Source organism: Cuculus canorus, chromosome 17, assembly GCF_017976375.1.
Source record: "Cuculus canorus isolate bCucCan1 chromosome 17, bCucCan1.pri, whole genome shotgun sequence".
Lineage (NCBI taxonomy): Eukaryota > Metazoa > Chordata > Aves > Cuculiformes > Cuculidae > Cuculus > Cuculus canorus.
Genome location: NC_071417.1, coordinates 10,766,796 through 10,779,659, shown reverse-complemented (window position 1 = coordinate 10,779,659; position 12,864 = coordinate 10,766,796). Strand labels below are relative to the sequence as shown.

At 42.2% G+C, this 12,864-nt stretch overlaps 1 protein-coding gene across 2 annotated transcripts in view; it reads right to left on the bottom strand.

Annotated features, from left to right (window-relative positions):
- The window catches only part of ATP2A2 (ATPase sarcoplasmic/endoplasmic reticulum Ca2+ transporting 2), a 45,278-nt gene extending 35,606 nt beyond the window's left edge, over positions 1 to 9,672 (bottom strand). For both annotated transcript variants that reach the window (XR_008452698.1, XM_054082087.1), the window contains exons 1-4: positions 9,367 to 9,672; positions 8,302 to 8,319; positions 8,126 to 8,208; positions 93 to 197 (exon numbers count right to left, since the gene is read on the bottom strand). Coding sequence is in view for 1 of the 2 variants with exons in the window: in XM_054082087.1 (XP_053938062.1) it covers positions 93 to 197; positions 8,126 to 8,208; positions 8,302 to 8,319; positions 9,367 to 9,484 (324 nt within the window). In the remaining variant the exon portion in view is untranslated. The remainder of the gene's footprint in view (positions 1 to 92; positions 198 to 8,125; positions 8,209 to 8,301; positions 8,320 to 9,366) is intronic.
- Positions 9,673 to 12,864: the final 3,192 nt, after the last annotated feature.

The window sequence follows — 12,864 nt, the reverse complement described above, 5'->3', positions numbered from 1 at the left end:
AAAGCACCTGACACTACACTGTACAGTCCTTCCTCTTAAACCAAAAATCCCTAAAACATTTGTGATCTGACATTGGAAAAGTATCTGCATACCTGCCACACTCCCACAATTGCATTGGCTACTAATATAAGTAAGATTACAAAAGGCTCTACAAACGCTGTGATTGTTTCTTCACCTTCTTCAAACCAGGCCAGGACCTGTAAGAAAAACATAATTATTTAAATTCCTGATTGACACAGACATCTTGCAAACTTAAGACCCAGTAAGTTTGAGGTTCAACTGCTTAGACTTCAGCAGTTTTTTAAACCCCTCAGTCTTCCAAGGTGTAGGTTTGTAGCTCATGAATGAGTTGGCAATATGCAATGGAAACAGAAAATCTTTACTGAAGTAGTACAAAGTTCATTTCCAAGGCTGCTGCTCTTTTAAAGGACCAAGCTATTTATTTGGGAAACATATTGCTACTTTTGCTTTGCAAATGAAAGCAAAAGTTGTGACAACAGCTGTAGCAGTGAAGAGTTACAAAAAAGTTTTCCTTACTTTCTAAATCAGGATGCAGACAGACTAGTCTGACTAGCTAGAACACAAAAACTTTGCCAGAATTTGAATTTTAACCAAGTTAATTGTTCTTTACCAATTACTTAGACACAAATGAAAATAGCTTTCTAAGTTTTTGGTGAGTAGATAGAAAAAATAAACAATACTTAAATACAAGTAGATGCCTCAATAAGGCACTAAGTGAATCATGTAGTTACATCTCTAGGTGAATTCTGAGCCAAGTAGCTGATAAAATTCAAATTAAAAATGAATTTTTAAAAGTAAATCAGCTTGAGGACTTGCATAAAAGGTTCCATTTAGATTTTATTTTAATTAATTTGCTTTAGAAACAAACCCTAGTTTTAGGCTTCTGCCATTCACTTGACTTGGATGGCTAAATGTTAGGGCCTGTGCAGAGTTCTGCAGTTGCTGAAGAAAAGTCACATTTAACATGACCAGAGAGGAAGAGCTTTTTTGTCAACACGTTGAGCAACAGGAAGCCTGGAAAGTGACAGTAAATAGGAACAATGTGTTGAGATAATTAGGGCTGGTAGTCAGGCAACAGCACTCTGAATCACTAGAAGACTGCAGCGAGCAAACCGTTACTAAAGCAAGAGCCGCAATTCCACCAACATGCTGCTCAGAGCTATTGCTCAATTGTGAAACACTCCAGGATGTTAAAAGGAAGGAGCAGCAGCATGAAAGCCTCAAGCAGAAACCAGACTGTCAAGCAAATCCAATGTAACAACAAATTTATATTACAAAGGGATAAACTTAAAAGATCCAAGTTACGATTAATAAGACTGAAACATTCCAACTGGTAACACAACATTTTGAGGGTCTGTGTAAGCCCTCTGGACAACAGATTTAGTCAGGAACTGGTACGCTGTGCTGTACGTCTCCTCCCACACCACTCGTCTCCAACCTCTAGTAACAACTTTTGCCTCTTGACCAGCCAGAGCAGTCCTACTGTCTACCTTATAGCCTTCACTCTATGCTTTACCCCTTACACCATGGACAGCTTTTACTCTGTACCAGCCCTGCTGCCTTCAGAGTAACTACAGAAACAGCTAATAGTACATTTGCAGTTTTCTTAGCATGTACAAGGCTACATGCTGCCATCAGAAAAGCTGCTCAGTATCTGTTTCTTCTCTGTGTTTACTGGAATTCTGCAGAGCCCATCTTGCTTCCAACAAAGCAAGTAAATTCAATCATGTTACAATGTTCTGAACAGAGCAGGCATCCACAAGGTTAAACGAAATAAAACACCTGCTTTACACAATGCTAAAACATAATCTTTTCAGATTGAAGACCATTGAAAAAAACCTGCAACTATAAGAGGTAAGGAAACCAGCTAGAAGGACAGCAAGATCCAAGTATGTCAAGGACAACCAAAATTAAGTTTTCAAGAGATTTTTTTCTCTCAATAAACTGTTCTTTCAAAAAGAACAGATAAATAAGATTAGAAATTGACAGGAAAAATCTGATGTTTTAGATCTTCCCTGTTGCAGGGTTTTTTTTCTTTGCAAAATGATCTGTGACCAGATTAAAATTAGGTATTTCAATCCTGGAAGCCAGCAAAACACCTTTCTTCCCAAAAAGCATTCACACAATTACTAACAGTGGAACAATCTAAGCTTTAATTCTAGAATATTCTAGAATTAAATTCTATTCATTATAAATGAGTAAATATAGACATATAAATAACAGAACACTTTGTGATTCCTGGGCTTTGTTGTAAGAGATTACAGCTACATTAACACTCCATTAGGACACTTGTGATACACAACACATTGCTGTAACAGATCAGGTTTATTATTTCACAGTAGCCTGAAGTAAAAACAAAACCACAGTAAAAACCCAAGAGAAACTAGAACAATGAATACAAATATTTAACTAGGCGTTTTTAGTAACAACACATCATATGCTGAAGCCTGGTAGAGACCAGACAATTCTTGTCCAAGGCATTGAATTCTTGTCAAAAAGTTTCCACTAGCACACTCTGAAGACCCTGGAGAGGTTTACAATAAGAGATCTTTTATTTGTCTACTACTCAAAAGGGCCCCACCATATTTCTGCCCTAATCACTTTAAGACTCACGTGCAGAACAGCTTAATTTCCAGGTCATTGATCTTCAATGTACTATTCAGGCAATATGGTCAATAAGTAAAATTACCATGTATTTAAGAAGCTTGAAAGAGCAGGGGAAAAAAAGAGTTAGATAATTGCTCAGGCGAAACGCACGTCCGAAGATACAAGGGAAATTAATAGAAAGACATAAAAGTCACATATCAACAGCTGACGTAAGCAGCTTGAAGGACAGCTTTTATTCAGCGTTATTTGCTTTAGGGCTGCTAGAGCTATGGCTTGCAGAAGCCTATTCTCATCAAATCCTAATGGAGTGGACCTGCAGGACACTAAGCCAAAAAACACACAGTGACAGGCAAAGAGCATTTGGTTTTCATGGTTATTTGTAAAAAGTGGGCAGAGGTACAATGCAGAAGTCAGCTAGCAATGAAGTGACTACTGATGAAAACAGCCAAAACAGAAGCGTTCTTTCAGCTTTTTGCAGTTCTACAAGTTCAATATCCCTGTATTGTCAGATAAGTTAGAGGCAAGTTGTCTCAGGTGACTCTTTATCATTAAGTAACAAACCCAGAATTAGAGTAAAGAATGGAAGTTTCAAGATGGAATTCTGTTGCCCAGCAGGCTGCACCCACTTACCAATAACAGAGGAAAAGCAAACAGTTTGTTAGCAACCTAATAAGTCTTTTTTTTGTTTTTCATTTTGACAATGGAAGCTCAGAAGCAAGCTAGGAGAGAGCAAGAGCTCATCCTAACAAAATGAATCCCTGGCCTAATTAAAGCAGGTCATGTCAAACTATGGACTGCTTTTAAGAGAGCTTTCTTCTCACAAGATAATGTGAATTAAGATTTAATATAGTTTGGACAGATAACTAACTACTGCTCAGAAATCCTCTTTTAGTGATATTTCTTTTCAGTAATAATTAGTTGAAAATTAAGCAAACTATTTTCGTAGTCCTGATGTCTTGTTCCATGTGAGTTCACTGAACACCAAGAAATACTGGAAGAAAAACCTCCCAAGCTTAGTTCCATTATTCAGTAGATTATTTTTATTTGCTACCCAAGAAGGGAGGGGACACAGATAACAAAAGAGATCCTGACCAGTATGAAACGAAGAATTTTACTGGGTTAGCAGATTATAAGCACCCATCAGATATACTACTCTGTATTTCTGAAAATAAACAGATCCCTGTGTTTAATGTAACAATACAGAAGAAAAAAAGATACTTAGCACCCAGAGACTAGTTTCTACAACGTAAATTTGGAATCAAGTACTTCTCACAGCTTTATCACCCTTACCCATCAGTTGCATCTCGGGTGCTACTGATTTTAGCTAAAAGCATGCCGGTGTAACTTTCTACAGCAATCCTTATCTTGTGCCACATGCTCACTCCCTACTGACCTTACCAGGTAGCTTTTGGGGTCATTTCCGGGCAAAGCCTGCAACATTTTTACTGGCACATCTTACTTCCTTCAAGAGTACCTTTGCTCACAGTATAACACAGATTAGGTCATACTCATGCTAATTTGCAGGCTATAATCATCTCTAGATTAAATCACAAGATCCTGTTTTAATCTAAACATGGATATCCGCTATTAGAAATCAGAACATTCACTTCTAATTCAGAATAGGAATCAAATAATTGGCAGGGAATGCTCTTAGAATGCTGTATTACTACTGAAGTTTTGCTACAGTTGATAGCCTATGCTGCATCGTGCAGAAGAAAATCCACTGCAAGTGGGATGCAAAGATAGGATTGCATGGTTAAGCATACACCACTGTTTAAAGTACACACAATTTACCAAATAATTATTCTACATCAGATGAACAGTTCACATCTTGCAACTTGTCAAAGTCATTTATACAGCAAAGAAAGCTGTTCTTTTATGTAACTACTGTAGATCTGAGTACATGCTACACAAGAGGCAAGAATTAAAAGCCATAGTTCATGGAAAATTGAACATCCGCTTAACTTGTGCCTAGAAAGTGAGGCCACGAAGGCTTTTCAACTGCTGAAACATGCTCTACAGGTTTATTTCTACATAGGCTTCACAGATTCGTCAGAACACTGAGACAAGGCCCAAGCCTACGCACAGATCCATTTACTAACCATCAGAAATTATTTATGTTGCTTCTCTTCAAAAGACATACTTTAAGGCCAACAAAAATACTGAAGAAAAAACGGTGCAAGAATTTTAGCTGTTACTAACTAGGTACATCTGTAACAGCAGTTCTGACTTGGAATGTGGGACACAGTATCTACAGCCAAACATGCAGCATATGACCCCTACAATCAGCCAGGGTGACACAGATTCAGCTGTTAGTCTGATTTATTTTACTGACACATATCTGACGGGCTGCAGGAGCAGAGGACACAAAAGGCACTTTGAAGACAGAGTTTACATCATATGTAAGAGAGTAAGTTTCTGTACAAAAAGCTAACGCAGATACCAGTGCTAAAGATGTCTGTTTCTGTGCAGTCAGTCGGAATATTAAGAATCTAATATGATTTATGATCACTATACAATCACCAGGAAAGCTTCCACAACACAAAACAATAATCTACATGCCTCAAGACCCTGTCTCATAACTGAATCTTCAATATTTTTTTTAAATTGCCAATGTTCAGCTGCTGAAGAACACCGCTACATTCACTGCTTTAACAGCATCTATGCCTTTCCTGACAGCACACATTATAAATCTGCTGCCACTAGCACTAAGGTACCTACTCCATTTGATTGTCAGAAAACAAATTCCAATTAGAGAATGTTTTGGTTGTTTTTTCTTAAAAAAGAGTCAATACTACATATTCATGTTCAATTCAACACTCGGTCCTCTAACCAGTAACTCAAAAACCTGGAGGCTTTGGGGGTTACTTGTTATGCCCTTGGTAAGCCAACATCCCTTGTCACTCAAAGGAAACTACCTATTTAAGCAGCTTGATGCAAATTCCCTTTCTGTGCCATTATCCAACCTCACTCCTGTTGGTAAGCTATACGATGTCCTACTTTGTACACAAGTGCTACAGTTTACGGTCTATCAAACAATAAATCATAGTAAAAAGCAGCCACTGAGAAGAGAATCAGCACTTCACCAAGTTCCACAGAACGATTCCATGGGACCCGACACTGCTCCCAGGAAAGCCTGAAGTCTTGACTCATTAAAGAGCAGCTCTCAACAGTATTACTCAACATCAAGACACAATGCAAATTTAACTGACTCCATTTTAAGTCTAATTATCCATTTCAAGATCTCTAAGGTGCTGGGAGTTTTGCATGCCTTGAAACAGCATGAATGGAAAAACTGAATTTAAGGCTTGTAAAAAATAACATAATAAACACATCGAAGTTAAGCTCTACGATAAAGTTGTTCTACTGGAAGAATGACTTAGCATAATCTGTGATCTCAGCATTACATAGAATCCAGTTTTTAATGTAATATTTTCAAGTGTTCTCATAGAACAATTAATGTTCACAAGTCTAACAAAGCTACGTGCTCTATTCAAATGTCTCCAGGAACACCAGAATTTAGGTGATGTTAGTGACACCAATTTTTGCAGCAATACAGTCTATATCAACACACTCAATAACTCTTAACAGCTACTACATAGCTCTCTAATATGCTTTCACATTAAAAAGCATTAAAACCTAAGAAAAACAGATGATCTGAGCAAGAAAAAAGCCAGAAACAAACACAAAGTGGAATTGTTTTTAAAGCACCAAAATTAAAGTACCAAAACACCTAACTCTGCTTTGTTCTTTTACATTTCATCAAAAAGATAACATTTTTACTACTAACATTGATTTATAGTGGGTATAAGCAACTACTAAATAGGTGAAAGAAAAGGCAGAGCACTAGCCCAAGGTCATATACCATGCCAGTTACACAGAAGCAGAGAACCAATCTATCCCACACTCCATTAGACTACAGTCTCCTTAATTACACAGAGAAATTAAGCTTACTGAAAAAAAGACTGAATTCAGTTAGTAATCAAGCTTTCAAAGAGGGTCTGGCAGTATACGTTCTATGACCTCTGTCAGTCTGGTATCATACCTCATACCTACTCAGATTCAACAATGCAAGTTTGGTGAATTTGATTTTTTCCTTTCTTGATCATAATAGAAACAATATACTGCAGCATGAAAGGGTAACAAACTCCTGTACTGTCATTTATCTCAGGAGATGAGAGAAACCTCTGACTTTTCATGAACAAAAATACATCCCCTTCTCACCTCCTGGGAGGGGAAAATGGGAAAGAATAAGGAAAAAATCCTTTCAAATGACTTGGGTTTAAAATTTTCTATAGCCAGTCTGATTTCCTCTGCAAGAAACAGAAGAGTAAGTATGGCATATATATCTCTATGGTCAAGATCCATGCTACCGATCACTGCTCTGCTGGTAGCAGTATACACACACCAAACCTCAAAGCACTCAGAAAGGAGTCAGTGCGGGGAGAGCTGAAGCCTCTCTTGGTGGAGGATCAGCAGCACAGTGTACACTGCAGCAGCCACAGCAGGGCAACCCTTCCCCCCAACAAAAAGAACAGCTTCAGAGTACATTCTCCTCTGCCCATCCTAATTAGCTTGCCCTTAGCTAAAGAGTCACCACAATTTCCACTCCCCCCATGAGCTGCAGCAGTTGTTTGGGGTTTTTTTAAGTAATTAATTATAACTCCAGGCCAAAGTCTACAATAAACTTGTATTCCTATCTAAACAGTTTAATTTATCTGCACATTTTTTGTATCTGTTGTCCAGCTCTCCAAGACACAGCCTTCATCTCCTTCTATACTCAGCCTTCGCTCAGTTTTTCCAGCAGTGCATACACTTTATACATCATGTAAAAAGATCACCTAAACACACTCAAAAAAAGTTAAGTTAAAATTGTTCTTGTCCTTTTAATGCAAAGCAAGACGTCCATTTAACATCTAGATTATCCAAAGGTCAGTTACCAAATTTGGTCACCAATGGTGCCATCACAGCCGTCATCATTCTTGTCACTGTCAAAAGCAACAACTGTCACCTTGCTATTATCAGGAAGGGAAGGCAACTGGAATATCCGCCATGTAAATTCTATTTACAGTCTGCATTGCATCCAGAAATGTCTTCCAATGATTGTACATTGGGCTTGATAACGATTAACTCAAAGGCAAGAAGAATGTCCAGTTAAACGCTTACTTACTCAAGGTTAGCTTTCAAAGCCAACAAAAGCATTGGGAAATCCCACCCCAAAAAAAGCAAACTGGGTTGAAAAAGGAGCACTAAAATACCTGTCTAGTGTAGTTCCATACTTATGACTCATACAATGACAGATTCCCTGAAATTTTGTTTTCTAGCATACAAAAGCCTCCTCACAAGGCAATTAATTTAAGAGATAGCAATTTACTTCTTGTCTTATACTTCTATCTTTTGAGAAGAGAATAACTTTAGCATGTAAAGATCCTACACATTGGAACATATAATACTGCCATACAAAAGTCTACAAAATACTAAAAAAAATTGTACTTACAAAAGATATGCAAGCTGCCAGCAACAAAATTCTAACTAATAAGTCTTCGAATTGTTCAATCACAAGCTCAAGTAAGGTTTTTCCTGCAATACGTAATAAAGACATTTAGTTATGCATATTAAAATAACGATTAATTATCAACAAGGATTAGCAGAAGATTTCATCAACATGCTTACCTTCCTCAGCTGGCAACTCTGTTGGTTGAAGATTTTTCCAGGAGGCATGTCAAAGAAAAGAAATCATTGAAAAAAAACACATTAGAGCATTATAAGACATCTACTGGATATTATTCCTGAATTGTATGCTCAACTGGATTGGATTTGACACACGTACTCAAAGCCCCATTAAGGTGCCTTTTTTTCATTAGAGCACCCAAATAGGCCCAGTAGTTTTTGCATTTTAAGACAGACAGAGGTTAGTCGGAATGTGCTAAGGGTTATAATTCAGCCAAGTCATCACTCCAACCAGCACTGGGACTTCTGCTGTTGCTGTACACAAAGGGTCAAAGGCTCAAAATCCTTTTCAAACGCATTCTGACAAAGGTTGTCCTCCACAGTCACTTAAAAACCACCAAACCCGATTCAAAATATTTCAAATTCTTTCCTCCATTTTAAAGACATTTTCTGATTTTTGCTCTCCCGTTTATTTCCCGTCAAACAGATTTAATAATTGAAGAGGGACAAAAGCAGTGTTAAAGCTAAAAAAAAATCCTAATGTATAATCTGACAGCTTTTCATTTTTACACAATAGCCTGAAAGTTCAAAAGGGACCAGGAAAGCCAAGCACTAAGGATTTTTTTATCCTTATCGGCTGCATTCTGTGCCCCAACTCGAGAGAGAATGTAAAATAAGGGGCAGAAAGGCACTGAAAAGCAGGGAAAAAAATGAAGGTCAAGACATACCAAAAAAAAAAAAAACCAAGAGAGCTTCATTACAGAATGGAAGGTTTCCCACCGTTAAGGTGAAAGGAAACGGAGGTGACATCCTCCTTCCCAAAGCAGCCCTACGAGCCCGGACTATGAAAGAAACCCACGAGGTGGAGTTCGAGTCAGCCATCTTCTCTCCCTCGCTCCTATTCCGGGTCCTGCAAGAGATGCCGGCTTTGCAAACACACACGTTAGGCCTAGAAAGAGGGCCTCGAGAAGAATGAGCGAGGAAGAGCAACGGGTAGAAGTGGGAGGAGGGGGAGAAGAGGACGAGTGCCAGGGCAGCATCCCCCGCGGCGGGGGCTGCTTCACCTACCGTTGGAGCCCCATTTCTCCTTCAGCTTCTTGACTTGCTCCAGGCTGAGCCCGGTGCTTTCGTTGACGCCGAAATAAGCCAAAACTTCCTCCACAGTCTTTGTGTGCGCGTTCTCCATGGTTGGGGTAAGGGAGCAGCAAATGGTGCCTCGCCTTCTTTTTCCTCCTCCTCCTCTTCTTCTTCTTCAGCTGCGGCGGCGAGCCCCTTCCTCAGCCCTTTCTCCTCCTCCTCAGCAGCTCCTTCCTCCTCCTCAAATGCGGCGGCGAGACCCTTCCTCCTCCTCTTCAGCTCTTTTCCTCCTCCTCCTCAGCCCTTTTCCTCCTCCTCCTTGGGAGCACCAAGCCCCTTCCTCCTCCTCAGCCCTTTTCCTCCTCCTTCTCAGCCCCTCACTCTCTCCCCCCGTGCCTTCACCACAGCCCCCCCGCCCACCTCAGCCTTTCCCGGAGGAGGCGGGAGGAAAGAATAGATCAAAAATTCCGACAAAAATTAAGGCAAAAAGAATTCCTCCGCCCTCCTCCCACCCCACCCGCCTGCCGAGGGAGCCGGGCCGCCTCTCCGGCGGGGACTGAGCTGAGGAGAGGGAGGAGGCGCGGAGCCGCTTCCCGGCTCGCCTGCGCGGGCTGCGAGGAGCAGCGAGAGGGGCTCGGCCTCACGGGGAGGGGGGGCGGGCCGTGGAGAAAAACAAACCCCGCAGCTGCCTCGCTAACGAAAAGTAGGAATACGCCTCCTTCCCGCAGCAGCCTCGGGCTCGCCCGCTGCGCTCCCGCTCGCTCCGGTCGCGGCGGCTCTAATGTCACTTATGGGAGCCGGGCGGCCCGGGCCGCTCTCGCCGCCGCGGCATGTGGACGCCGCTCATTGGCGGGAAGCGCGGCCGGGGGGCGGGGCCAAAACGTGGCCACGGCCCCTCCTCCCTGCCCCGCCCTCCCGGCGCTGTGGCGGTGGCGCCTTGCGCAGGGCGGACGCGGCTGCTCCGCCCGCCCGCGCGCTCGGAGGCGGAGGGGTGTGATGCGGCTCCTCACGCGGCGGCGGCGGCGCTTCCGCTGCGCTGTGGGAGAGGCGCGCAGGTAGGGGTGGGAGCTAGTCCGTCCCCCACCCCACAGCCCTGCCCTGGAGTGAACCGGCGCGGCCGCGCGCTGTCCCGGCCTCAACCCGCGCCTCGGGGGGGTTGAGAGGAGCCTGCGGGGGGGGGCGGGGGGGGCGGCGGCACGTGAGGGAGGGCGCGCTGGGGGCGCGCGAGAGGAGCCTCATCCAGGCTAAGGGTGAGTGTGGGGCTGCCCTATCTCTGTCGTACAGGATTTTCACCCAGTTAAAGGGCAAGTGTGGGGCTGCCCCATCTCTGTCGTGACACGAACCTCATCAACCCAAAGGGCGAGTGTGGGGCTGCCCCATCTCTGTCGTGATAGAAACCTCATCCACTTAAAGGGCAAGTGTGGGGCTGCCCCATCTCTGTCGTGACAGGAACCTCATCCACTCAAAGGGCGAGAGTGGGGCTTGCCCACCTCTGTCGTGACAGGAGCCTCATCCACCCAAAGGGCAAGCGTGGGGCTGCCCCATTTTGTGACAAGAGCTTCATCCGGCCATAAGTGTGCCAGAGGTGAGAAAAGTGAGGGCTGAGCACCTCCATGGTAGGGCCGAAGGGGTTTGTTCCCCAGAGGTCCTGCCCTGGTTCTGACGAAGCCTGTGCTGACACCGAGGAGCGTCTTGCACAACTTCCCGAATTCCCGTTGCGGCCGTCGGTCGCACGCTGCCCCGCCAGCATAACAGCGACACGCACACTCAGCCCTGGCTTGCACGGAGATAACGTAAGGGTATAAACTGCACAGTGCGATTGCAGCAGCGGGTGTGGTGTGAGATACCAGCTTTCCTCAGCTCGGTATCTTGATAACTGATAGAACCCTTGCAAACCAATATAGAACACAGAAAACTGATTTAGCCATCCCACCCAGTAATGCGCTGGAACTTCAGTGAACACCATAGAGGTCACCAACTGACGTTAATGACACCCTGCAATACATGCCCCATCCATAGAAAGCAATTCAGTACACAATATAAGTACCTTCCCTTAAAAACTCTTGGTGCTAAGGGGTGTTCTTGTGTGTACGTGTGGAAACATAAAAGCTGATCGCTACACATGTGCAGGCTTACATAAATGCAGATCCTACATACAATCTGCATATTCGTCACTGTTATAAACCACCCACAGTACCACCCTATGAGAAACTGTCTGATCTGGAAAGAAAATACCTTAGTCTTACCTCTGCGTTAGCAGAAGGAGTAAGGAGAGGGAACAGAATATAAAATTACAGCGTTCTAGGGTATGTGTGCCCCTGTGTGTTTTCTAGCAAAAGTACAACAGCCCTGAAAGAAATCCCTCTGTAATTAGCCATTGTCCAGAGAAGGTTAATTTGACAGCATGTCTACACTTGGCAGAGCGGTTCTGAATAAGAATTTGTGACTTGGATCTGCTGACCAAGTTCAGGTATGGGAATGGCTTATTCCGTGCCCTGCCTATGTTAATTTTATCTTGCTTATCAGAAGGATTAATCAGCCAAATGTTACTTCAATACAGTTATGTTGATTCTCATACCATTACCTCACCGTGCATGTATATAGACATATCCGCATTTAGAGAAGTAAAGTATGTCAACAGGACAGTTTTATAAAGTTTATATGACTTACTGTATGTTTCTTACCCAGTTTTAATACTTTTCTTGGTATTGTATGAACACATGATCGCATCATCCCCAAAACACAACTGAAATCACAAGGTGCACAGGCATTGAAATTAATACTCTCACAAAACAATATATCTTTGAAAATATGCAGTTGATGCTAACAAAACCGCTGATGGGAGCCTGTCACAGGCCCATCTAACCTGTGTGGAAGCTTCCAGTGTCCTCTAACACACATGCATGTATTTATCCATCTATATCTTCAGACACCTCTGCACAAAAGACTCAATGTCATCCCCCATATTATGTGCATATGCAACATGAAAGAAAACATAATTTCCACAATCATTGTATATGGAATAACACCAGCTACTTGAATTAACAGCAAAGTGTACATCTCTCTGAGTAGTTTCCTCCTTCCTGCCATGTTAAAACAGCCTGCATTATGTGTAAGCTTTTTCGTAAAAATACTTTTACCCCAGCAATGCTTTTACACACAAGTATATTTTACTAACCTTCATATACAAGAGCACCTGTCCAGGACTTGAAAGTCTCCTGCATTTAATGTTCTTACTAATTTTAAATATGATTTTTAAATGTTGTAAAACAGCAATTCAATTAAGCACCAGTAGTAGTTTTCAAAACAAACTGGTATGAGAAAGAAACCTGAATATAATATTTCATATTATTTCTCCCTGTGATACACTTTGCATGTCATTGTTGGTTTCCTTTTTGTGCTTGTTTCCAAAAAGGCTTATGGAAGATGATTTTAAGCATACCAGAACCATGGCATGTGCAATTAGAGCTTGGCAGAGTGTATAATAAA